Source organism: Salvelinus fontinalis, chromosome 11, assembly GCF_029448725.1.
Source record: "Salvelinus fontinalis isolate EN_2023a chromosome 11, ASM2944872v1, whole genome shotgun sequence".
NCBI lineage: Eukaryota > Metazoa > Chordata > Actinopteri > Salmoniformes > Salmonidae > Salvelinus > Salvelinus fontinalis.
Genome location: NC_074675.1, coordinates 16219107 through 16244832, shown reverse-complemented (window position 1 = coordinate 16244832; position 25726 = coordinate 16219107). Strand labels below are relative to the sequence as shown.

The following is a 25726-nucleotide window of genomic DNA, read 5'->3' as shown; positions in this document are numbered from 1 at the left end:
AGGCATCCACCACGTCTACTAGCCCCAGCTGTAGGAGTGTCCTGACCGCTTCTGCATGCTACCCTGTACACGCCACATGAAGAGCTGGGGACGCACAGTGAGATACAGGCAGTAGATTCATTCATTAATGTCAGATACTTGCTGGCGCAGATATCTGCACAGTGCACACACGGGGTAGAGGTCTTCACGGGTCCAACAGACCCAAAAGTCCGAGATCCGACCAAGATCTGTGACAAAAATTTGGGTCCTGGGTTGGATCTCGGAATTTTGGGTCTGTCAGAACCCACATTTTTGTCTCAGATCTGGGTCGGATCTGATATAATTGCTATGGGTCTCGGGTATGTGCAATTTAAATTGATTTACTGACTGGATCTGTCCTCTGTTAATTTAATGTGTGTGAGGTGATGAAAACTGAACGAGCTTGTAGCTTAGGTCCAGCTGAAACTGATTACGGCTGCTCCCCTCACATGCGCGAAAGGAGTGAAAGGAGCCTTGGACTAGGCTACTGTTGATTGCTAAGATGGAAGCCTTTTTCATTAAAGTAAAATGAAAGTTATAGGAGAAATAGTATAGTGAAAAGAAGGCGACAACAGGAATGTCCTCAGGGACAAGTTTTAATATTGTAGTGGACAAAGATGAGAAGAAAGTTGGCTTGGCTAAAGGGACTGAGTGCAACTTGCTATTCAGGTTTGATGCAATTTTTGAACTTTATTTTTGAACTTTATTTATTTTGTATTTATTATCTTTTGTTTTAGAATTATGAATATTATTGTATATCATTATTTATGTAGATCTGTAAAATAATCTAAACCAGTTCTTTAAATATGCTAAATGTGTTTTGTTTCATTATGTTGAGACATTTTTGATGGCTAAATTAAGTTAACTGTCTTTTTTAACTTTGTACTCCGTATTTAGTTAAATATAGGTTCAAACTAGGCCTGTTGTAAAATAAATAGCTTTAGCCTATTGCTGTCATTTGATGGGTAGTTGCTACAATATAGGCCTAGTCTGTTCAAAACGTTTGTAAAGGTTTAAACCAGTTCTTTAAATAGAAGTGTTTTTTGGGCCAAATTAAGTTCCATCTGACAAGTATAAAGAAATGCATGTCGGTGTTGGGAACATGGCTCCAGCATACCTCTATCTTTCTCTCTAGGGCTAGGCCCAAGCTTTCTTCCTTTATATATACTTTCATAATATCATACAGTGGACATCTAGGCCTGTATGCATGCAATGCCATGACGCATTTAGCGCTCAAATCTCCAACAGCTAAACGGTGAGGTGGACAGTTAATGTTTGAGGACAGTAAAAACCAATTAAAAAAATAGGCTATGAAGTTTTGAATATGCTACCCATCGAAACACAACAAATTGTTTTTTTGTCATTTGTTTTAGGCAGTTTTTAAGGACATGTATGGCCTAACTGTGGATCATTTCGCCAATATCACTCGTTTATTGATGGAGGTGGCAGCGGCCAGTCTGAGGTTTCTTTCTCTCTCCCTTTCTACTCTCTGATCTGAACAGGTTTTTAGAAAATTACTTTATGCATATCGGATCGGGTGGGAAAGCCCCAGATCCATTTTAGAACGGGTCCAACTTTCTGGACCTGTGATTACCCCTAACACAGGGTGCCCGAGGACAGGATTCAATGACCTGCATTCAAGATCAACTGTACATGTGACTACAGAGTGTTTTGATTGGTTTGTGGTTTGAGAATTGGGTCTAGTGCCAGAACTACTTGCATACGCTAGACAGAAGTTATGTAAATAGAACGCATCCTGTTCTCTGTATCATGTCAACTTACATTTCCTGTTTTTCTTGTTGCACAAATTCAGATTTGGCCTCCAAGCAGTTGTTTTGATTAAAGTGTATTGCTACAAGCAAAGTGCAATTATCATAATGTATGATTATATAGCATTTAGCCTCTATAGCTGGGGTTCCCTAACTTTTTCACTCTTCCAGTATTGGGAAACATCCCGCGCCTCCCCTGTGTGCATGTGCCATGTCTATTTCTGTGGACACAAGCACTGTTTATGATACAAACTGTTTACACACCTCTTGTTGGTAGAGAGAATTTTGCAGGTTTAAAGCTTATTTCGTGCAATTCTTCACATGTTGTCATGGGATGCAAAGAAAACTTAGCAGTTTTAAAGCTAATTTTCTTGCAATTCTATACATTTTCCCATGTCTAATGTGTATTCATGTGATATTTCAGTGGATAAAAATTACAAAAATATCTATGGGCTAAAAAACCTAAATAAAAAAAACGTTAGCTGACATGGGCTAGTTGATCTGAACATTTCTGACAAGTTATATATAGCTCTAAGGTATGCGAAGACTAAAATGACAAGAGGAACTGATGATGCACTACCTAATTTCGAAATTACATCTTGTTCATTCTACTATTACAACTTTCAGTTTAAAGCCGGATTGAGTTCCTTTAAAAATTTAAACATTTTTTAATAATATACTTTTTGGGGGGCATGTGCCGACCCCTCGCCCCACAGTTTGGGAACCACTTCTCTACAGTACCTATTCTTCCCTTTTTGTCCCTGACGTGAAGATCTGCTCCTAATGTGAGGAGAGCTTTGATTGTGCCTGTGTGACCCTCCTGAAAATATAAAATATCAGGCATGATATAATATTATGCACACAATTTGCCTTTATGTACAGGATAGGCCTGATAATAGATGTTTACAGAATTGAGCTAACCTTGGCAGCGTAGTGCAGGGAAGTGAGCTGCATGTCAGTGGCTGTCTGGTTCACATCCACTCCGAGGTCCCTCACAAGGAACTCTAGCGCCTCCTCCTGGGCTGTGACAGCAACATGCTGCACGACTGGGCCCCAGGATGTATGCTGCAGTCGGAGAGGCCTATGTGACACACGAGAATGCAAGTATATACAGGTCAGTATCTTATTCAATGTCCAGGGGTACTGGAGTGGTTGAGGTGGATTAATTTTCCCAAGGGGACTATGGTGGAATTTAAGTGCGATACAGATACTGGAGTGATTATGGTGGATTAATTTTTCCAGGGAGACTATGGTTGAATTAAGTGAGGTACAGACAAGTTGTTGTTTTTTTGGTGCAAATTTCAGTTATCTCAGATATGTTTTGATAGATGGAAATGTTATTTTCTCCCAGAGTCTCCAGTATACCTGATGCTTCTCCAGCAGTAGTTTGGCCACAGATATGTGTCCGTTCCTCACTGCGTCCATAAAGGGGGTGACCCCACAGCTGTCCCTGCCATCCGGAACATAACCACACCTGCAAACAGAGACGTGAGAGTCAGTTAGCACTACACCCACACACAATTACACATGATCACATTAACACACAGAGCCTCAACACTGACACTCTAACATGCCTCCTCAAAAGTATGCAAATCGTCTGAGACATATCCTAATTCATACCTCCTCTCACACACACACAGACATAGACAAACACACCTCTGTACCAAGATGCTGACAACTTCTTCACAGCCGTGCATTGCTGTAGGAACAGAGAATAGACAGAGAAGGGGTAATTAACCAGAAAAAATGTGATATTTTATGCATATTGTTCAAAATACCTGGGAATATGTTCAGACCTGTGACATGTCTGATTTGTTAGCACAGAGATTACCTGCAGTGTGCAGAGGAGTCCTCAGCGTCTTGCTCTCTGTCCTCCAGACTTCCAGGTTGGCCAGTAGGAGGTGCTGTATGACCGCAGGGTCTCCCTTCCTGCAGGCGATGTGGAAGGAGTTCCAGCCATCCTTGTTCTACAGCATGGGGTCGGCCTCGTGGGACAGTAGTTCCTGGATCATACCCAGGTTCCTCCGGGTGCAGGCCATCATCAGAGGGGTCCTGAAAGTAGAGGTGGGTCACAATGGTGGATCAGAGTTGCACATAATTGTTTTTATTGTGCAATATATATATTTTTTGGACTCGCCCTCCCACGCCAATTTTGTGTAGTATTTAATTATTAATTATGTTCATAGTAGTGTGTTGATAATGGTATACAATGCAGGCACGGTGATTTTACATGGAACTATTAAAATATTTCCTTCGAGCCGGATTTGAACCAGCGACCTAAGGATCTCAGCAGTTAGCCTCTACAGTCCTCCGCTCTACCAACTGAGCTATCGAAGGGATACGTTAGCTGTTAGAAAAAGCAGGATCGTATTCGTTAGTAAACAAGGTAGCAAAACGTTTAGCAACTGAAAAAAAATAAGCCTCTTATTTGACAAATTATGGTGGTCCTTCCCGGTTTCGGCCGGTTGCTTCCATTTGCTCTCTAATGAATATGACTCTGGTCATTCAATTAATAAATATGATAAATTGAAACCAGAACTTGAATTGAATCTTAGAACAACTTATTTGTTATTTATGACAAACACACACACACACAAGGTCACTACTGCTGTTACTATTTATTATTACTATATACTTAAGCTGCTATACCAAGTTACTTCTCACTTTGTTTATTCTATTGTGTACATCTCACAACGAGTTTTATAACTTTTGTCTTCTACTTTGTCTTATTTTTGGACATGGTATTTGATTCTTAATTGATACCGTACTGCATTGTTAAGGAGAGTTTGCTATTAAGCGTTTATGCACATAACATGGGCCGACGAAAAAAAATTCCTTCGAGCCGGATTTGAACCAGCGACCTAAGGATTTCAGCACTTAGCCTCTACAGTCCTCCGCTCTACCAACTGAGCTATCGAAGGTGGTTAAATCACTTCCAAAAAAATGTGTTTTTCAATACATGTTATCCTAATAGAGACTCGAAAATCTAAAACTTCTTTGCTATTTGGTTGAAAAAATATATAAGGAATAATGTTGTCTTAATGTTTGCACATGGCATGCGTGTTAATGTATGTCTCACCAATCAGCCTTTTTTAAGCAGTCTACTAGATAACTCAAACACTCCCGCTGTCCCATGGACGCAGCTTCATGCAGAGCTCTTTTGTAGTCGGTATTGTACAGCTCTATGTCCATCCCAATCTTTTTTACTAAAAATTGCACAATGTCCAAGTGGCCATGACCAGCGGCATAATGCAACAATGTATCACCCGATTTCCCGAAATGTTTTTTTGTTGACAAATTGTGCCACCAAGTTCTTTTTTAAGCGTGCACAATTCGCCATTCTGGGTAAGCTTGATTAAATATGTCAATGTCTTCTCATCATCCATTGAACATATACATGTAATAAAGTTCACCATTTGACACCGTTTAAACTGCTAAAATAGCTTGATGCTGTATCTGATCAGAAGCTAGGGATTGCATGATGACAAGTAGGTTAAATTGTTGGTCAACCAAAAGCCTACACATTTCAATTGAGTTCTACTCCACTTTTTACCTTAAAAACGCAAAAGATAGAAAATGTGAACTTAATACCTGACAATAATACGTAAAATAAATGCACAACACTGTTCTACCATAGGCTATGGGCTAAAACAGCTTGTAGCATGTTCAGCAAGAAATTCGGTAATACTCTGATCGTCCACTAGGCTGTAGCAGAATTGTGCACTGGGGCTTGTAGTTTTTGATAGTCATTACTCTCAAAATAACTTATATTGAATGATAATGCATAGGTTGGGTTTATTACATTTTATTGATTTAGACTTTGTAAATAATAACTTCTTCTTGCAATGGTAGTTGCCACAAATTATATTGGCCTATATAGTAAAGTTATTCAGTTGTAGGCTTATAGATCTACTTTTCTTTTTACAATAGGCTAATACATGTAAAGGTAAAATATTTAAAAAAAAACATGCATCCTATGAGAAATAATTTTGGAAGCACAGTTGTTATTGTGGAGTGTAATGCAATCTCGGTAATTATCTACAAGAAGGCATGTGGCCCCTGCGGAGCTTTCCATGGGTGAACAAGATGAGGCACATCTGGAAAGAACTTCCTGAATATTTTTGGGGGGTTGTAAAATTGAGTGGGTGAAGGAGCTTCTCTTTGTAGCATTTATTCAAGACCATGCGCAGAGACCGGTGGATACTTAACCGGTGAGAATAATTGTGGCACTTTTTCCCGGTAAGTTCATTTATTTTATGACACATTGTTGAATGAAGAGTTTTTTGATAGTGTGCGTTGTTGTGCATAGCTTGCATTGCTCTAAAGCTAGAATAGGAGACACACACCTTTTTAAGAACGTAATATTCATACATTTTTTTAAATCATTATTATAATCTATGTGTGATGCATTGAGTAGATTGCTATAGGTTCATCTGATATTTTTATGTATTTAATTTGTGCAATTGTTACATAAACCAATGTAATGCTACTGTATTTCCTAGGTTGGATATCCCAAATGTAGTTGCCCTTGATGAAAAAAACAACATATGCTTTCCATGTAAAAGGTGTGCAACATGGCAGCAACTAGATTACTGAGGAGCCTACTTGATGTTCCATTATCATAGTTGAGGTAGCCTGTGTGGTTATGAAGCCAGACTATGGTTGTATGGTTTTCTTTATGTGGTGGTAGCAGAGGCTGAGTGTAAAATAACAGTTGGCACTGACTTCTTTGACACCTTGAATGACGGTTCACTTTTGTGAAGAACTTTCATTTCATTTACCATAACAGACAGTAAAATATTTGTCTAATGAGGATTCCCTAGTTCTTCTATATGTTTTAAATCTCACATACAGTAGGCTACTAAAAACAAAGTAATCTTGTAAACTCCTGATTAAGCCATATCTGACTATCCATCTCTGTACATTTAATTACTTTTTAGATTAGTTTGGATTAATTTAGAGAAAGTTGTCTCAAAGAGCATTAAAATGTGTGTATATGACACTGAAAAGAGTCTGGAACCCCTAAAAAAAATGAACACAATCCAAACTCTGTCACCCTTTTTATGTTGTATAAGAGCGGAAATTGGACAAGGGCGCAAAACACTTCGCCTAATGGGTATTTTACAAACACAAAAAAACAATACCAAGTCATTTATACTGGCTCACTCTTGGATAGTGATGCTTTCTACGGAGGAGAACTTGCCCAGAAAATCTGTCTGCACCATATGTGAAAAGTCTGAACTAATACAGATACTAGTATTGACATCAATGGAGTGGCAGTATTTTCTCTGAAAATGGGCAGAAGAGTACAGTACGAAACTAGCTGAGCTAGTTTTTGTTTGATTATCCAGCGCCAAACAGAACACAGCTTGTGATGTCACTTTTATTGATTGTTTATAGAGTAGTTTACATCTCAACTCTCTACTGTTTACTTACACATGACATCCAAAAGAGACAGAGGGTGAGAGAGATGGAGAGACATCAGTGTCAAGAGAGTTAGAATATAAGCAAAAGAAATAGAGGGATAGAAAGATAGCCTCTAGGGAGAGACAGACAAAAGCTTACTGAAAAATGCCACTAGGAAGGAAGCACCGAGATTCTTTTCAAAACCAGATCCACATGCGTGCTGAGCCTTGTATGTCACAGAGAGAAACAGTACAGTATGTGAGTGACCAGTTACAAAAGTCATGACATACAATTATCATGTCTGTACTGTTCTGCAGTTGCGGTGTGTGGACTATCATACCGTGTAGCGTATGTGATCAACATGACATGAGCATGATAACGTTGCAGGATCTTTATTTCCATCAGCAAATGTTTCAGTGGAAACAGACTAGGGTGCAGGTAGCCTAGCAATTAGAGCATTGAGCCAGAGCTCATCCTCCAGGTGTAAATGAAAGGTTGCTAGTTCAAATCCCTGAGCTGACAAGGTGAAAAATTGGTCCATGTGCCGTTGAGCAAGGCAGTTAACCCTAATTGCTCCAGGGGTGCTGGACAATGGTGACCCTGGCTGTGACCCCACTCTTCAAGGGTGGCTCAGGGGGAGTTGGGATATGCCAAAAAAACACATCTCCAATTCACACATGTGTATAATACACACTTTTACATGTGTGAAATAGGACATTTTATATTATAAACCAGTTGATCTCAACATTTCCTTTTCTTAACTGTACCCCCAATCACATTTCACTCTGCCCGAAGTACTCCGTCGTTTGCCCCCTCATCTGCAACCAAACATGAGGCCTATGTTCTTATGACTCTTCCCAAGTACCTCCTGTGGATAGGTGAGGTACCCTGAGGGGTAATGGTAAACAACTCAGGGTCATGTGAAGCCCAATATTAAACTATTCATCTTGATTTGGCGGTATGTTTGTCAGAGGGGTTTTCCTGTATTTAACATCTGTGGTGAGGACTGTGTCTATCTGAGAGGACTGCCAGATCTTGTTCGGGAGCACCTCTGGGAAGGATTTATGTCTGTGAAGACACCCTTCTGGATCCTCAACTGTGCACCAATGCCAAGGAATACGGCAGTCCCTCCCTCGCTTACTCTTAGTCTATTTGTCTTCGTGTCTGTCTGCCTTTGAATCTCACTGCTTTCTGCTTCTCGCTGTCTTTTCAGATGTGGCTGGAAGAAACATGAACAATGGCTCTTTTGAGGAAAAGTGAGTGACCACAGGATGTTGTAATAGCCCTTGCCTATACAAGTTTTTACATCATTACTTTTTCATATATATTAAATGAGTAATAAAACATTGTTGCATGTAAATAATGGGTTTTGCTCCACACTTGTAATCGTGGTGGCTGTAGCAGGGATCAGTGTAGCCATGGTAAAGCACCATCCCCCCAGACTCCTCTGGAGTATACTTTGCCTCAGCTGAGTTGGAACGCTTCCAACACCTCCATAAATTATGTTTGAGACTCTCTCTCTGTGTGTGTGTGTGTGTGTTGCCAATCCCAAAATGTTCCTCAACACTGATGAGGTAACCAGGAAAGTGAGCCCGTAAAAGAGTCCCATTTCATCATCTCAGTCCTCTGTTGTTCACATTCAATACATGATGCAACCATTAAAGGATTTTGAATTAGTGTCCACAACAGTTGTGCCTTGTTCTACACAGTCTATACTTTACTTAGAAAGTTAACAGATGCCTTTACTCAAACAACACAAACAGTTGATTTTTTTGGCCCAGAGTACAGCTGGCAGCCTGGTTCTTTACATTTTCCAGAAGTGAAGCAATATTTCAATGACTATTTAGTTATTGTTGAGGCAGACAGTTTAGGTCATCCAGGGGTGAATGTGTCAGCACACGATTGATGCCACTCAGGTTGATTACAGCTGACACACAGCTGATGTGTGTGGATAGGAAGAGAAGGACAGGTGTAACTATTTTATTAGTTAGAATTAGTCGTGGCACCTGGAGGATGAGTCGTGAAAAGGGTAGGGTACAGATGAGAGCCATGTTTGAGTATCTCAGTACTATGATCTGCCATGATTGGATACGAGGTGACAGCATTATAGTGGAAACTGTGCTTAAGTTGAACTGACCCAGTTTGGAAGGACTTCTGCTTCAGTTCCCTTGCATCTGACTTTATTGAATGGTCCCTTTCTCTCTCTGCTGTGTCACAGTAAACCATATCCTGCTCGTGATGCTGGTTCTCATAGTGTGTCTACTCCTGCACAGTAAGCTGTTCAGTGGCCCGTCTCGGCCCAAACTCAAACACACAGGTAATTCCCCCCAGCTTCTTTCTAACAGGTGAGAAAAAGTCTCACTCTAAACACACGCTGACCTGAGAGCCAGGTGCATGCCACGGCAAGAGAAGGAAACTAGGACTTGGCAAGAGTAGAACCTGCCAAGAAGAGCAGTTGGCACGAGGCTATGAATGCCTGTTGATTTAAAAAGAAGCATTTCCTTTGCCGCTTACGGTATAGGGGCAAATTACTTTGAAATTGAAATAGTTGTAATACATTTTAAAAATAGATGTGACTAATTTTGGTATTTTATTAGGATCCCCATTAGCTGTTACAAAAGCAGCAACTAGTCTTCCTTGGGTCCACACAAAACATGAAACACAATACAGAACATCATTAGACAAGAACAGCTCAAGGACAGAACTACATACATTTTTTTAAAGGCACACAGTCTACATATCAATTCATACACACAAACTATCTAGGTCAAACTTGACCAAGCCCAAACTGGTTGAACTTCCCTCACAGAAACCAGGAAGGACCCAGAGCGTGCGCCCAAAGTTCCTGTAGAGAAGGCAGCGGAGGGAGAGGATGACATCCCAGTAGTCATCTGTGCTGCGGAGGAACGAATGGGCGGTGCCATGGCAACCATCAACAGCATCTATAGCAACACAGATGCCAGCGTGTTTTTCTATATTGTCACTCTTCGTGATGCCATCAAGCTGACAAGGTGTTTCACACTAATCCCTCCCCTTCCACTGTGTCACTGCTTGATATGTAGCAATTTCAGTTCCTAGTTCCAACCCAGGATGTTTTAATTAATTCATTAATTTCAATAAAGGCCTAGAAAAGGATAACTGAGAAATTACTTTGAGTGAGTTGAACGGTCATTATATTCCTTTGTCTTCATAGACAGTACATAGAGAAGACCAAGTTGAAGGGAATCAAGTATAAGATTCTAGAGTTCAACCCCATGGTTCTGAAAGGGAAGGTGAAACCAGACTCCTCCCGACCAGACCTGCTGCATCCAGTGAGTACACACAAGCACACACATAGGAACAAATTATAACCTAACCACAGTCACTGTCCCTAAAGTCCCTGTTCTGATTGTTCTGCAGCTGAACTTTGTACGCTTTTACTTGCCGCTCCTTGATATCAGCCACAAGAGGGTGATCTACTTAGACGACGATGTCATTGTGCAAGGTACAGAAATGTGTCTTTTGCCATTCAGTCCAGTTTTGAGCTGTAGTTGAGATAAAATGGGTGCCTGTATTTTCAGTATTTACATTCACTAATGACAGGTGACATCAAGGACCTGTACCATACCAAGTTGGAGAAAGGCCATGCTGCTGCCTTCGCCACAGACTGTGACCTGCCCTCCACCCACGAGATGGTGCGCAGCGTGGGCATGCAGGTCAGTGTAATTTTTTTTGCCACGAGAGGGTATTGTTTGCCAAAATAAGAGCAGAGGCACCTCTGTTACAATCAATCCCGGTAAAGGACAATATATTTTTAAGTTTATCCTATACCTAGCCAAGACGATACTCTAATTCTCTTCTTAAATAACTTGATAAGTGGTCTCATAGATCTCAATGCTGAGTAAACTATTAGTTTGTCTCCGATTCTGAATCCAAATCCTTCCCTATTGACCCTGTCTCCCAGACAACGTACATGGGCTTCCTGGACTACAGGAAACAGGAAGTGAGAGACCTGGGGATCAACCCCAGCGACTGCTCCTTCAACCCTGGGGTGTTTGTGGCCGACATTGGAGAGTGGAAGAAACAGAAGATCACCAAACAGCTGGAGAACTGGATGCAGGAGAACTTAAAGTGAGTAGAGAAGTATGTTTGACCTGTGATCAGATCTTTCCACATAACCCCTAAACTGACCTGAACCCATAAGAAATTAACCCTGCTGTCTATTATAATAATATATATTCCTATGAAGACGTACTATTACTTCTATTTCATTTGAATATCATGATTAGAGAAATTAAATAAAAATGTTCTACTTTGTGATGCTCTCCTCCACTAGGAAAAACATATACAGCAGTGCCATGGCAGGGGGTGTGGCGACTCCTCCTATGCTGATCGTGTTCCATGACAAATACACAATCATCGATCCTCTGTGGCACGTCCGACACCTGGGTGAGATCGCCTCACCTTGATGACATCACCACACCTCCTACATAGCACAGCATAACCATGTATCGAGATTTATGGCTCTGGTACACAGGCCTAGGTGTCATAATGTAGGATAGAGCCACTCCTAGAGGCTGATTTACTATGTATTCTGTTCTCTTTTCCTATAGGCTGGAGCCCAGACGCCCGCTACTCTGAGACCTTCCTCCAGGGTGCACACCTGCTGCACTGGAACGGCCGCTTCAAGCCCTGGGACTACCCCTGTGTCCACCTGGACCTGTGGGAGAAGTGGTTCATCCCAGATCCCACCGGGAAATTCTCGTTGGTACGGCCCGAGGGCAAAATCTGAGGGATGTTTAACAAATGTTTGTGTAGGGGGATGTCTGGCATTTCAGACTGTGAATGGAGGCTGTGAACAGTAAATATTGTGAAGTCCTATTGCTGTTAACATCTTTTGAGATGGTATTTCTTTGAAGGTGCCTATCAAAACGTGTACAGAATGTACAGAAACAAGCTGTATCAAAAATGTATGTGGTTGTTGTGAGATGAGTGAGCATAATTGTATTGATTGTTTTGAAACTTAACAATGTGATCTCTTTAAAGCTTTTTCCTGAATAAAAAGCTGGAGATTTGACTGTGGAAAGTCTGAATTGGCTGACTACTGGCTAATAAATAACAGAAATGACAGGTAAAAAGAAGACACCACAGGTGAGAGATTACCTTTCCAGAAACATTTAATAGTTCTCATGACAGGAAGTCAGCCATTCATAACCGGCTCGGTTAAATATTAACAAATTTACAGTCATGTAGGAATGTAGAAAATAAACAAAAACAGAAGCTCCTAAAATCCAAACACCCACCCGCTCCTTTTCAGCAGAGAAGATGGACCTAGTTCCAGTCAAAGCTCTGCCCCCCCAGTTCACTCCCTCACCCTTCCCTCCAACCCTCCTTGCCCAGTCCGTCTCACAGCTCATCCCTTCCTGTGGCTCCCTGGAAAGAGCAAAGTGAAAAACACATCCGTACATGAAGCAAAAAGGACCATCACTATCCATCGTCTTACTAACATTACTAACACTATTTTCCCCAGTTCTGTGCTAGACTCCCCTCCCATCTTACCGAATCTTCATCTTCCTCCTCATCTGCTTTAACCTCCTCCTCTGGCTCCTCCTCTGGCTCCTCCTCTGGCTCCTCCTCTGGCTCCTCCTCTGGCTCCTCCTCTGGCTCCTCCTCTGGCTCCTCCTCTGGCTGTGACAGGTAAGGAAGTTAAGATAAGCAAAGATATACCGGAAAAAGAAAGACGAAGATATACCTTAGCATCTCTTTGTGCCAATTCCCCTCACCCCAAAATCTGCTCTGCTATGTTTACTAGTAAATCCTTTTATACAGAATCCAGCCATGATGTACTGCATTATAACACACTTTGCGTTGTCAGTGTTTATTATATAGGTAAAGTAGCAGTAAGTATTCAGATCGTTTTTGCACGTGGGTAATATTAGTTATATTGAGCGTACCTCTTCATTGAGGTCCACGTTCATGCTGAGACGGAGCATGCGTTCTATCCTGTCTGCATAGGCTTTGGTGTCAGCCAGCTGGTAGCCTGACCGTAGTGTGGCTGTCTCAAACAGCACTACAGCCAGGTCTGAGGCAGTCTGGTCCTCTGCATTACCCTGAGGTCAGGAAGGAGAATTTGGTACGGTTAGGAACCTATGATTCATTTGCGTAAATTTGAAATGTAAGGGCGTATGCCCGGTAAAGTAATTTGTGTTGAATTCTAAATGGTACTCACGTTTATTCTCTTCAACATTTCTTTGATCAAAGGGTGATTGGGGTTGATCTCTAGTGTTTTCTTCTGGTTTGCATAATAACTGGACAACAGAAATAAAAGGTGTCAAAACATGGTAATAAGCAGAAACTATGTCAACACCCTCTAGGACTTGAGCCACTATGAGTTCTTGTGAGTGATTTCTTATCCCACAGAACATATACTGTACATTAGGTCAAAATGGTTTCACATTGCTTACTTTGTGGATATGTCTTTTCCTGTCTGGTAGGCCTGTGCCTTCATGATCCTCTCCATGTTACCGGACCAGCCGTACTGGCTGGCTACCAGGGCACAGGGAGAGTTGGTCAGCCTCTGGGACAGCACAGCTTTCTCGATCTGCAGACAGATCAAAGATTCAGCTTTTCAAAGCTTTTTCAACACCTGAGCAAACATGTTCAAACAGAGGAGATGCCATCTGGCTAGTGCCTATTCAATAACAATGCACATTCCCATTGAGCCTATTGAGAAGACCCCTAACCTTGTCCTTCAGGGCGCTGTCCTTCATCCAGGTGGTGAGAGGTTCGTACTCCTTCTCCAGGCCCTCCCTCTTCTCCTTGGTCTTGTCGCTCTCGTCAAACTTGACGCCCTCCTTGGCCACGTTCTGGAAGCGCTTGCCGTCAAACTCTGGTAGGGCCTGGATACAGTACTCATCCACAGGCTCTGTCAGGTAGATTACCTCATAACCCCTTTTCAACAGCTTCTCCACGAAGGGAGACGACTCGGCCTGACGGAAAAGATGGGAGGGGAAATTAAGCTCAGGGAACGATACAGCAAACATTTGATGTAGGAAGGAGGCTACTATACTATTTTACAGATCCTGACTCTTCATTACAAGGTTTATAACTTTTGGGGCGGCATATAGCCTAGTGGTTAGAGCGTTGGGCCAGTAACAGAAAGGTTGCTGGATCGAATCCCCGAGCTGACAAGGTAAAACATCTGTCATTCTGCCCCTGAACAAGGCAGTTAAACCCACTGTTCCCCGGTAGGCCGTCATTATAAATAAGAACTTGTTCTTAACGGACTTGCCTAGTAAAATAAAAGGTTAAATAAAAAATAAAAAATAACTCCGCTTTTATGCTCTACAAACATACATATTCTACTCAAAGGTCACCATTTTCGATCACAAAACAGTGCTCTCATCCAGACCCTCACCTCTTTTCTGCTGGTCCCAGCCATGAAGTAGATCTTGTCCTGTTTCTCTTTCATCCTCTCTACGTACTGTTCCAGGCTGGCCAGCACCGTGTCGCTGTTGGAGGTCTGGAAACGCAGCAGCTTGGCCAGACGGGTCCGGTTGGAGTGGTCCTCGATCACACCCAGCTTGATGTTGGTGCCAAACTCCTTCCAGAACTTCTCGTTGTACTGTTCCTCTGCGATCTTCTTGATCATGTCCAGGGTCTTGCGCACCAGCTTCTTGCGAATGACCTGGCCGAAGAAGAGGTGTGTTTAAGTATGCTGTTAGCAGAGTGGTTTAGTGAATAGTGTTGACCCAGGTGGGCTTCCTTGTTAGAGTGAATTGAAAGCAAGCCTCACCTTGAGAAGTTTGTGTTGCTGGAGAGTTTCTCTTGAGACGTTCAGAGGAAGGTCATCAGAGTCAACCTGATGGAACAGACAAGAAATTTAAAGATGCAATATGCAACTACTGAGAAATATCTTTTCCATAACCAAAAAGATAGTATTTTCAGCTGTTTGAAGCTCGTATACACAACTGAAAGACGTAAAAACAAAACTTAACGAGAAGCATAGAAATAGCACACAAACCAGATCTACCGCTCCTTAGACTTGCTTTCAATGAGAATTATAGATCTATAACTCACTTTTCTATGTGAATTTGTACAAATTGCAGCTTTAACATTCAATCAATCCTCAGTGGGTGCACTTAAATAGCCTGGGTACCAGTCTGATTAGCTAACATTTTACTCCTTGTACCACCAGTCATATGCCAATCTTTAGCATGCCAGGAGTGGCAAGGAGTGGAATGATGGCTAAACATACTGGTATCCTGACTTAACCCTAAGGAATAATACTTACCATTCCTTTCACAAAGTTCAAGTACTTAGGCATCATGTCATGGAAGTCATCAGTGATGTAAACTCTACGCACGAAGAGCTGAGAGAGATGGAAGATTGTTACTGACTGAGAAAACTCCTACGACACATCAATACTGCACTGAGAACCGCGTGTATGCCAATCCATAGTTGCTTTGTAACCAATCATTGCTGTGGTACCTTAATGAAGTCGTTCTTCTTAGAACCGTACTCGTCGAAGAGTCCCCGGGGAGCTGCAGCAGGCACAAAGAGGATGGACTTGAAGGTGACCTCTCCCTCTGCTGTGAAGTGGATGTGGGAGATGGGCTCGTCTGTGTCCTGCAAGAACAGAATAGAGTGGGAAGTTATTTACATAGACAACCTCAATCTGTCATCAAACCAGTTGCCTGGCAACTGAAGCTTTGCCTGACAAGACAACTTCAGTTCATGTCCAGTCAGATGAGTCATATCTGACCTAAGATCACCCATTGAGAACCGGTGTCTGCTAACTCTAAGTGGAAATATAGACTGTGTATCCACTAAATGGATTAGTGTCTGCTAGGAGAGTGAGTCTGAATAAACTGTAGACAGACACCCACCCTGGAGAAGGTCTTGTAGAATGCCTTGTACTCATCCTCCTTCACCTCCTTGGCAGGCCTCTGCCAGATGGGCTTGATGTCATTCATCAGCTCCCAGTCCCACACTGTCTTCTCCACCTGAGGTGGGGGAAAATGAAAGGAGAAAGGACAGTCTTTAAAACTGAAAGATCCACTTCCATTGAGATTTGCTTCGATGGGATCCGTTGCTGCTACAGACAGTAGTTCGTCTTTGAAACAATGTTTTACCTTCTTGGTCTTTGGCTTGTCCTTGTCCTCCTCCTCCTCCTCCTCCACCTCAACCTCATCGTGGTCTTTATCCTTCTTATCTGCTTCTGTCTCATCAATAGGCTCCTCTACAGTCTCAGTCTTGCTACTCCATACGTAGATGGGGAAGTTGATGAACTGGGAGTATTTCCTCACAAGGTTCTTGATGGTCTCCAGCTCCAAGTAGTCTGTTGCCTCCTCCTTCATCACCAAACTAGGGGAGAAAAAGAATGCACTGCAGTGAAGAGCCAGTCAGAGCTTAATGTTAGTCATTACAGTTGTGAACCTTTCAAACATAACTAGATTCCTCTGGCTGCACCACCTGAGCGAGACTACGGGCTTCTTGGCCTTTAAAAACAAGGCACAGTAATGAAACAAATTTTCATTACAGTGAAATCCAATTTGGAGCACTTATTAGTTCAGCTTTGGTTTGACATTTGTGTCTCTGCTTAATTTAATTTAGACAGTCTTTTGACTGGATTGTCCACAGCTGTCACGTTCCTGACCTATTTATGTTAGTTGTTATGTGTGTTAGTTGGTCAGGACGTGAGGTTGGGTGGGCATTCTATGTTTTCTGTTTCTGTGTTGGTTTTGGGTTGCCTGGTATGGCTCTTAGAGGCAGGTGTTTGGCGTTCCTCTAATTAAGAGTCATATTTAGGTAGGCGTTGTCACAGTGTTCGTTGTGGGTGATTGTCTTCCGTGTCTGTATGTTATTTCGTACCACACGGGACTGTTTCGGTTTATGTAGTCTGTTTCCTATTCGTGCGTTCTTCGTGTCTATGTAAGTTCTCATGTTTAGGTCAGTCTACGTCGTTTGTTATTTTGTATCATTTCAAGTGTAGTTCGTGTTCGTTTTTCGTCTTGTTTAATAAATATGTGTTCAAACTTCGCTGCGCCTTGGTTCCATCAATACTCCTCCTTTTCGACCGAAGAGAAGGAGGACCGCCGTTACAGAATCACCCACCATACCAGAGCCAAGCAGCGGAGTCAACGGAGTAAGGGACAGGAAAACAAGGATTTCTGGACTTGGGAGCAAATATTGAATGGAGAAGGTCCCTGGGCTAAGGCAGGAGAGAATCGCCGCTCTCAGGAAGAGAGGGAGGCAGCTAAAGCCCAGGAGCGGTGGTTTGAGGAGGCAGCAAGGAGACGTGGCTGGAAGCCCGAAAAGCCATGGGAGCAGCTGGAGGCACTGGGAAGAGCAGAGGCTACCGGAGAGAGGAACCGGAGCTATGAGGGAACGCGTCTGGCACGGAAGCCCAAAAAGCCCGTAAGTAATTCCCAAACATTTCTTGGGGGGGGGCTAGGAGGTAGTGGGCCAAGGGCAGGTAGGAGACCTGCGCCCACTTCTCAGGCTTACCGTGGAGAGCGGGAGTACGGGCAGGCGCCGTGTTACGCAGTAGAGCGCACGGTGTCTCCTGTACGAGTGCATAGCCCAGTGCGGGTTATTCCACCTCCCCGCACTGGGAGGGCTAGATTGGGTATTGAGCCAGGTGTCATGAGGCCGGCTCAACGCGTCTGGTCTCCAGTGCGTCTCCTCGGGCCGGCATACATGGCACCTGCCTTACGCATGGTTTCTCCGGTTCGCCTACATAGCCCGGTGCGGGTTATTCCACCTCCCCGCACTGGTCGGGCAACCGGGAGTATTCAACCAGGTAAGGTTGGGCAGGCTCAATGCTCAAGAGTGCCAGTACGCCTCCACGGTCCGGTATTTCCGGCGCCACCTCCCCGCCCCAGCCTAGTACCTACAGTGCCTACACTACGCACTAGGCTATCAGTGCGTCTCCTGAGCCCAGTTCCTCCTCCACGCACTCTCTCTGTAGTGCGTGTATCCAGTTCGGTGCCTCCAGTTCCGGCACCACGCACAAAGCCTCCTGTGCGTCTCCAGAGCCCTGAACACACTGTAGATTCTCCCCCTACTAATCCTGATGTGCTTGTCCTCAGCCCGGTGTCACCAGTGCCGGTACCTCGCATCAGGTATAGAGTGGGCTTTGAGAATACAGTGTGCCCTGTCCCTGCTCCCCGCACTAGTAGGAAGGTGCTTATCCTTAGCCCGGTGCCTCCAGTTCCGGCACCACGCACCAGGTCTACAGTGCGCCGTATCCGGCCAGAGCCATCCGTCTCCCCAGCGCCATCTGAGCCATCCGTCTCCCCAGCGCCATCTGAGCCATCCGTCTCCCCAGCGCCGTCTGAGCCATCCGTCTGCCATGAGCCTGCAAAGCCGCCCGTCTGTCATGAGCCTGCAAAGCCGCCCGTCTGCCATGAGCCTACAGAGCCGCCCGCCAGACAGGAGCCGCTAGAGCCGCCCGCCAGACAGGAGCCGCTAGAGCCGCCCGCCAGACAGGAGCCGCTAGAGCCGCCCGCCAGACAGGATCTGCCAGAGCCGCCAACCAGACAGGATCTGCCAGAGCCGCCAACCAGACAGGATCTGCCAGAGCCGCCAACCAGACAGGATTTGCCAGAGCCGCCAACCAGACAGGATCTGCCAGAGCCGCCAGCGAGCCATGAGCTGCCAGAGCCGTCAGCCTGCCATGAGCTGCCAGAGCCGTCAGCCTGCCATGAGCGTCGAGAGCCGTCAGCCTGCCATGAGCGTCGAGAGCCGTCAGCCTGCCATGAGCGTCGAGAGCCGTCAGCCTGCCATGAGCGTCGAGAGCCGTCAGCCTGCCATGAGCGTCGAGAGCCGTCAGCCTGCCATGAGCGTCGAGAGCCGTCAGCCTGCCATGAGCGTCGAGAGCCGTCAGCCTGCCATGAGCGTCGAGAGCCGTCAGTCAGCCATGAGCGTCGAGAGCCGTCAGCCAGCCATGAGCGTCGAGAGCCGTCAGCCAGCCATGAGCGTCGAGAGCCGTCAGCCTGCCATGAGCGTCCAGATTCGTCAGTCAGCCATGAGCTGCCCTTCAGCCTTAAACGGCTAGATACCCAGAACTGCCCATCAGTCCAGAGCTGTCTCTCTGTCCGGAGCTGCCTCTCAGTCCGGAGTTGCCCCTCTATCATTATCTCCCTCTCTATCTTGATCTACCTCTATATTCTTATCTATCCCTCTGTCTTGATCTATCTCTCTGTCCCGGTGCTGTCCCTATCAGTGATGTTATTAAGAGGATTTTGTGGGGGTAAAAGGAGGGTGGACATTCTTAGAGGGAGGAAGCTAGGATGGATTATGGTGGGGTGGGGACCTCGCCCGGAGCCTGAGCCACCACCGTGGTTAGATGCCCACCCAGACCCTACCCTAGACTTTGTGCTGGTGCGCCCGGAGTTCGCACCTTATGGGGGGGGTAATGTCACGTTCCTGACCTATTTATGTTAGTTGTTATGTGTGTTAGTTGGTCAGGACGTGAGGTTGGGTGGGCATTCTATGTTTTCTGTTTCTGTGTTGGTTTTGGGTTGCCTGGTATGGCTCTTAATTAGAGGCAGGTGTTTGGCGTTCCTCTAATTGAGAGTCATATTTAGGTAGGCGTTGTCACAGTGTTCGTTGTGGGTGATTGTCTTCCGTGTCTGTATGTTATTTCGTACCACACGGGACTGTTTCGGTTTATGTAGTCTGTTTCCTATTCGTGCGTTCTTCGTGTCTATGTAAGTTCTCATGTTTAGGTCAGTCTACGTCGTTTGTTATTTTGTATCATTTCAAGTGTAGTTCGTGTTCGTTTTTCGTCTTGTTTAATAAATATGTGTTCAAACTTCGCTGCGCTTTGGTTCCATCAATACTCCTCCTTTTCGACCGAAGAGAAGGAGGACCGCCGTTACAACAGCCAGTAATGCCAAAAAGGTCTGAACAAATGAGGCAATAACTACATCATAACAAGTATTATTTGTATGAGGGTTTACGTTGCTTAACTAACCAACCATATTCTACTTCATCATAGACTATTAACAGAGCTGTCCATATCCAGACTAAAATTGCCATAGTAAGTACAAATCATCCACCTACACACTAATGCTATATTGACTCTGAATGGTTGCCTTGCTGACTCACGTGATGGTGGTGCCCCTGCCGAGGGTGTCCCCGCGGGGGTCCTCGATGACGGAGAACTCGTTGGAGTCAGACTCCCATATGTGCTGCGTGCCGTTGTTGTGCTTCGTGGTTACGATCACCTTGTCAGCCACCAAGAACGCAGAGTAGAAGCCCACGCCGAACTGACCAATCAGCTCAGAGGTTGACTGGCCCTCGGTCTGCATCTCTGTCATCTTGTTGAGAAACTCACTGGTGCCGGACTTGGCGATGGTGCCGAGGTTCCTGACCAGGTCTTCTTTGGTCATGCCGATGCCGGTGTCGGTAATGTGAAGCATGTTCTTCTCCTTGTCAGCCTGGAGGTGAGGAGAAACAAACAGTGAAATGTTATATTGGGTTTTGGATTACTTTGCATTGTACTTGACAGACTTAGTTTGAAACTTTAATAGTAATAAAAAAATCTATGCACATTTAGAATGAAAGAAAAGCAAACCAAGTGTGTACAGTATTTATTATTCATTTGCATGTACTCAAAGGGAAAGCACACAATGTCCTGCAGCAGGTATTGAAAGTCGTGATGTCCCTTTTTGCAATGCAAAAACTAAGATGTAAATTTAGAGATGTTATCCTAACAACTCTCTCGGTCTCAGGTTTCACTCTAGATAGCTCAGTGAAGGGTTGCTAATTAGCCTCCAGTCGGTGGACATAAGGGTGGGTCACACAGAAAGCTAACACGTTTAAGGTAACTTAACATACCTTGATTTTCACTGTCAGCTCCTCGTTACCAGTGAGTGCCTCATCATTGGTCAGGGACAGCAATCGGATCTTATCCAGAGCATCGGAAGCGTTGGAGATCAGTTCCCTCAGGAAGATCTGGACACAGACAAAAAGAAACATCAACAAATGATAAAATTGTATTTATTTTTATTAAAACAACAATACAAAGACAATACAAATGGCCGCTCCCATCAGTGGGAGCTCTAGTCAGCGGGTGTGCTCGCCCCCACCTCTACCCCGAGATGCAGGCAGGGCGAAGCCCCGCCCCCAAATTACATTCCTAACTGTCTCGACCATTATTCAATTACCTTAAGTTACCTCACTGAACCTCTATCAGGTTTATATAAGGATAGATAGCCAGAAGGACTCGTTGTGAACTCATTTCTAATTAAACAAATGACTGTAAATATTGCTTAATGAGTGTAAAAAAATATATATTTATTGTATTGCCCTATTATTTCTGTAAGTGTAAACGTTCTCCGCTCCATTGTCTACACAGATCGCCAGAGCAGACACTAACCTCTTTGTTCTTGTACAGGGAGTTAATGATGAGCTTCATCATTCTGTTCACCTCGGCCTTGAAGACATGCTTTTCTGATTTCTCCCGGATTTCCTTTATCTGTGCTGCGTTCAGGCCATCAAGCTGGATAGCCTCCTCTTCCCTGGAAAAACAGAAGAGTAGTCAGAGATCAGCACAAACAAAAGATAGACTCAAGATTTCCCCAAAGGGAATATTTATAGAGGCCTCATCTGTGTGACTGGTAATAGGGAAAACCCGTATAAAATGTTGTGTGTTGCTCTCTAATGAACTGAAGAATGATCAGGTGTACTTCTACAGGCTTAATAGGAAGGGGTGTCAAGACAAAAATAAAATAGTATATCAACAAATCTCAATAGGGGTTTTATTTTTGACTGAAAATAGCAGGCCGAAAGGAGAGGAGGTAAAAGTGGTTTCCATGGTTCATGTAAGGTCAGTATAAAGGGTTGTGTTTTGGAAAAGAGGGAGGAAGTAGAAGTCTATAACGGGGTGCTCTTGTCAGCAGTTAGTCTCAAGACTTACTGCATGACAGAACACTCTTCTTTACTGAAATATTTAAACACACTTACCTCTGGACTACCTCGTCATCTGTCCGGGAGCCGTCTCTACTTTTACCCAAGTCCTTCTCCACTGTCCCATCAATGTCAACCTCATCCTCCGCTCTGACAGAACCTGTAGATAAAATTAAACATAGATCTGAGGGTTTAAACAAAAACTTGTACCCAGTAAAAATACAACTCCTTAATATTAACTTAAATTGACCCATGTCATGTGACAGAGCAACCACTAGGCCATAAATTCATTATGGAGGGACTAAGTTCAACTGGTAGCTAGTCTTCCCCTCTATCTGTAAGCATAACAGTCACAATACTACATCTCATTGACTCCTTCCATAGAGGTCATGACACTTCTCCGTCTCAGAACGGACCGATACTGTACTAAAACTGATAAGCTCCTGGAAAAAGTTCACCTTCACTGCTGATAAAGATTTGATACCTTTGCTGTTTCCATCTCTATACCCACATAGCAAACTGATTGCACTGTCCAAAGCAAAAAGACTATTGTATGGGTAGTTGGCAGTGATGTAAAGTACTTAAGTAAAAATACTTCTTAAGTAGTTTTTGGGGTAACTTTATACTTTTACTTCACTGCTTTCCTAAAGAAATTGTAGTTTTTACTCCATACATTTTCCCTCTTCACCCAAAAGTACTCGTTACATTTTCAATGCTTAGCAGGAGAGGGAAATGGTCTAATTCACACACTTGAAAAAAATCCCTGATCTGGCAGACTCACTAAACACATGCTTCATTTGTAAATTATGGGTTGGATTGTTCACCTGGATATCAGTAAATAAAATTAAAAAAATAAAATGGTGCTGTCTGGTTTGCTTAATATAAGGAATTTGCAATTATTGACACTTTTGATACTTAAGTTTATTTAAAACCAAATCCTTTTCAACTTTTCCTCGAGTAGTATTTTACTGGGTGAAGTTCACTTTTTCCTGAGTCATTTTCTATTAAGGTATCTTTACTTTTATTCAAGTTGACAATTTTGTACTTTTTCCACCACTGGTAGTTAGTTGTTGATAACTGGTACAATTGCAGTAGAACTGTGTGGGATTAGGGTGTTTAGAATCCTGCTTCTGGTTGGTCGGTGTGGTTGTGGAAGCAGAGGTGTTAGGTATGACATTAGTGTCAAGATGGACAAAAATGTAAAGTAAAAATCTGAATAACGTGCTCATAAAGCAAAATAACCATAACGTCCAGATATGATGAATGGAAAAAAAGAGAAGCATTAGACATATCAATGTTACAGTCTGGCTCCTCAGGATTCGGATGAAGAGAAAGTACCAGAAGCTGCAAATCAGTCCTGTCTTCTACAATGTTACCCCATTTGACACACTCATCGGTCAACACAACAATGCACTGCAATCAAAAGATGGCAATTTTAGCACATTTACTGCTGATAATACTGCAATCATAAGAAAAAGTCATGAAATGTCAAGTAACAGCAAATAAATTGAAATTATATTACGCAATTTATAACTCATACTTACTGAAAGCTAGAAGAGCACAAAAGAGGCCTATTGTCCACATTCGGTTCATTTTAATAGAAAAAAATATCACTATAGTCCTAGTCCCGTATTTTACTATATTGTACTTTATCCCTACACCCCGGCATAGGTTTGAAACGGTGTGCGTCGGTGGTTGTAGACTCCTTTATCTGATCCCCCCTTTGGAGGCGGTGGATTGATGAAGTGGACCTATACCTGCTCCCCACGCACAACAATAACCAATGGTGGAAGCTTTCGCCGCTTCAATCTTCCAATCGTAGTATTACATGTCCGATTGTACATGTTCAAAGCGTGGCTAATTTCCATTGGCCGAATTACACGTTAAACAATGATTTTGTTATCATAAAAAGCGATAAACTCATGTCTGATACATTGCAACACGTCAGTGAAAATAGATACATTCGTCAGCACTGTTGAAACATTGTTTTGTACAATTACTGTGTAACAATTTATGATAGGCTGATCCGGAAGCCCATACGGTCACCTTGGCTACCACTGTTGCTATGGCTTGTCATTCACAACTTCTCAGCGAAGTAACAGGCATGCATTGACGTCGAGGCTGTACTATAACAATCTTGCCCCCCAGACTACCTACAAATATGCTTTTAGTTTGCCAAATTCATATATTTTGCAAGGAAAAAAGTAAACTCTACAGAGTCATTCAGACATTATTTGGAACGTGAGCCATTTTAATCGGGATTTGGCAACCATCTCTGGGACAAACTCATGGAAACTAGTACAGGTATAAAAAATGTATGGAATTTTGTTTGTCAACTATTGTCCATTCGCATCTCAGCTACTGTAATCATCTATTTCAAATGCCAGCATTCACTTGCTTGTGCAATTGTCACAGGTTGTAGACCTCAACACAACATATTCGGTGTGGAATAGACCCTCCCCTTTCTTTTTAATGTGACCAGAGTTTTTTTCTCCCATTCCTCACATTGAAACCATGCCGGTGACTCAGTTGCAGACACTACCAACCCACCTCTCAACTGCTAACAACATTTAGCTGCTCGTCTACATTCAATTCAACACCTTCTCCCTCATCTTCAGTCTCACAATGATTGACAGTTTGCACTCCTCCACCTGTAAGTCTTCCAACTTCAACTGCACCACTGGAATCCCTGATTCCACCGACTGACACCATGATCAGTGGAGTGGTCCTGGCTCTCTGCTATCTTCTGGGCATAACATAGCAGTGAAAGCTGTGATCAGCTGTTGGCATCTGTACAGATACAACTTGAGTATGAAACTGTTCTTGAGCCTGACATGTCAGATATGCTGAGCCTGCTAATATGTGTGTCGCTATTGGTCTATGCAATATTCTTCAGCTGGGACTTGGGCAACAGTCTCTGCAAGCTCTTTGTCGTCGTTGCCTACTGCTGTACATTCTCCAGCCTGCTGACCATCCTGTCGATGAGTGTCCAGCGCTACTACCAAGTTCTGCACCGCAGTGCTGGGTCAGGTGGCATGGGACGTTGGAGAGGGGGTTGTTTCCCATACTGTGGGGTGTTGGGGTTGTAATATCCTCACCGTTCCTGACAGTCAACATGGGGGGGGGGGGGGGGGGGGGGTGTTGGCGATGGCAATACTTGGATTAGTATTACCTGTCTCCCTCCTACTAACATCCTACATCCGCCTCCATAAGACAGTGAAACATTCAGCTTTCTTTTGAAAGTCCAGGATGACTAGACTTGTGACCAGCATCATTGTGACTTTTGTCATCGGTTTAATGCCATTCCAAGTTGTTATCATCCTAAACATGTCAGGACATTTGGCCAAGTCTGAAAACCTGAAAAACTTCTCTACCAAGTTGTCTTTTGTTGTATTACTGACCTATGCCAACAGTTGCCTGAATCCATTTCTCTATGCCTTCGCTTCCGGTAACTTCTGCCTGAAGAATGGCCAGTCAGAAGACACCGCGATGCAGCTTCAAATGGGTCCTGTCAACAGTCCACCAAACACGTAACACATCTGACACACTCAATTGTTCATTTATGTTACAGGTTAGGCCTACATCAAGCTAGATGTTTTCACATGTTGGGTTTCATTAGGTGAGAGTTCATCTTA

General features: G+C 43.6%; 2 protein-coding genes, 2 non-coding genes and 1 pseudogene across 9 annotated transcripts; 1 reads left to right on the top strand and 4 right to left on the bottom strand.

Annotated features, from left to right (window-relative positions):
- Positions 1-841: 841 nt before the first annotated feature.
- LOC129865168 (ankyrin repeat domain-containing protein 16-like) lies at positions 842-5274 on the bottom strand (annotated as a pseudogene).
- On the top strand, positions 3712-12265 carry glt8d2 (glycosyltransferase 8 domain containing 2). Of its 3 annotated transcripts, none has more exons than XM_055937687.1 (10): positions 3712-3851; positions 8407-8449; positions 9412-9510; positions 10003-10204; positions 10387-10504; positions 10593-10677; positions 10776-10888; positions 11137-11303; positions 11509-11621; positions 11786-12265. In XM_055937687.1, exons 2-10 carry the CDS (start codon positions 8431-8433, stop codon positions 11962-11964), a joined length of 1095 nt encoding a protein of 364 aa, XP_055793662.1. In that variant the 5' UTR covers positions 3712-3851; positions 8407-8430; the 3' UTR covers positions 11965-12265. The 3 variants fall into 3 exon arrangements, with proteins under 3 accessions (XP_055793662.1, XP_055793661.1, XP_055793659.1); XM_055937686.1 differs by lacking the exon at positions 3712-3851 and adding an exon at positions 5036-5132; XM_055937684.1 differs by lacking the exon at positions 3712-3851 and adding an exon at positions 5218-6026.
- Positions 4037-4124, bottom strand: trnay-gua (transfer RNA tyrosine (anticodon GUA)). The gene is given in 2 exon segments: positions 4037-4072; positions 4088-4124. It is a non-coding gene; the product is annotated as a tRNA-Tyr (tRNA).
- trnay-gua (transfer RNA tyrosine (anticodon GUA)) lies at positions 4621-4708 on the bottom strand. Its single transcript is given in 2 exon segments — positions 4621-4656; positions 4672-4708. It is a non-coding gene; the product is annotated as a tRNA-Tyr (tRNA).
- A 66-nt stretch (positions 12266-12331) lies between the features above and the next one.
- On the bottom strand, positions 12332-23838 carry LOC129865162 (endoplasmin-like). Of its 4 annotated transcripts, none has more exons than XM_055937680.1 (17): positions 23636-23838; positions 22149-22251; positions 21562-21703; positions 21021-21137; positions 20289-20620; positions 16307-16538; positions 16061-16177; positions 15663-15800; positions 15466-15543; positions 14968-15033; positions 14590-14859; positions 13916-14161; positions 13637-13773; positions 13402-13480; positions 13127-13282; positions 12732-12824; positions 12332-12605 (listed from the first exon to the last, which is right to left on the bottom strand). In XM_055937680.1, the coding sequence occupies exons 1-17, from the start codon at positions 23682-23684 to the stop codon at positions 12579-12581; spliced, it is 2382 nt and encodes a 793-aa protein (XP_055793655.1). In that variant the 5' UTR covers positions 23685-23838; the 3' UTR covers positions 12332-12578. The 4 variants fall into 4 exon arrangements, with proteins under 4 accessions (XP_055793655.1, XP_055793656.1, XP_055793657.1 ...); XM_055937681.1 differs by having other exon boundaries at positions 12732-12800; XM_055937682.1 differs by having other exon boundaries at positions 12732-12788.
- Positions 23839-25726: the final 1888 nt, after the last annotated feature.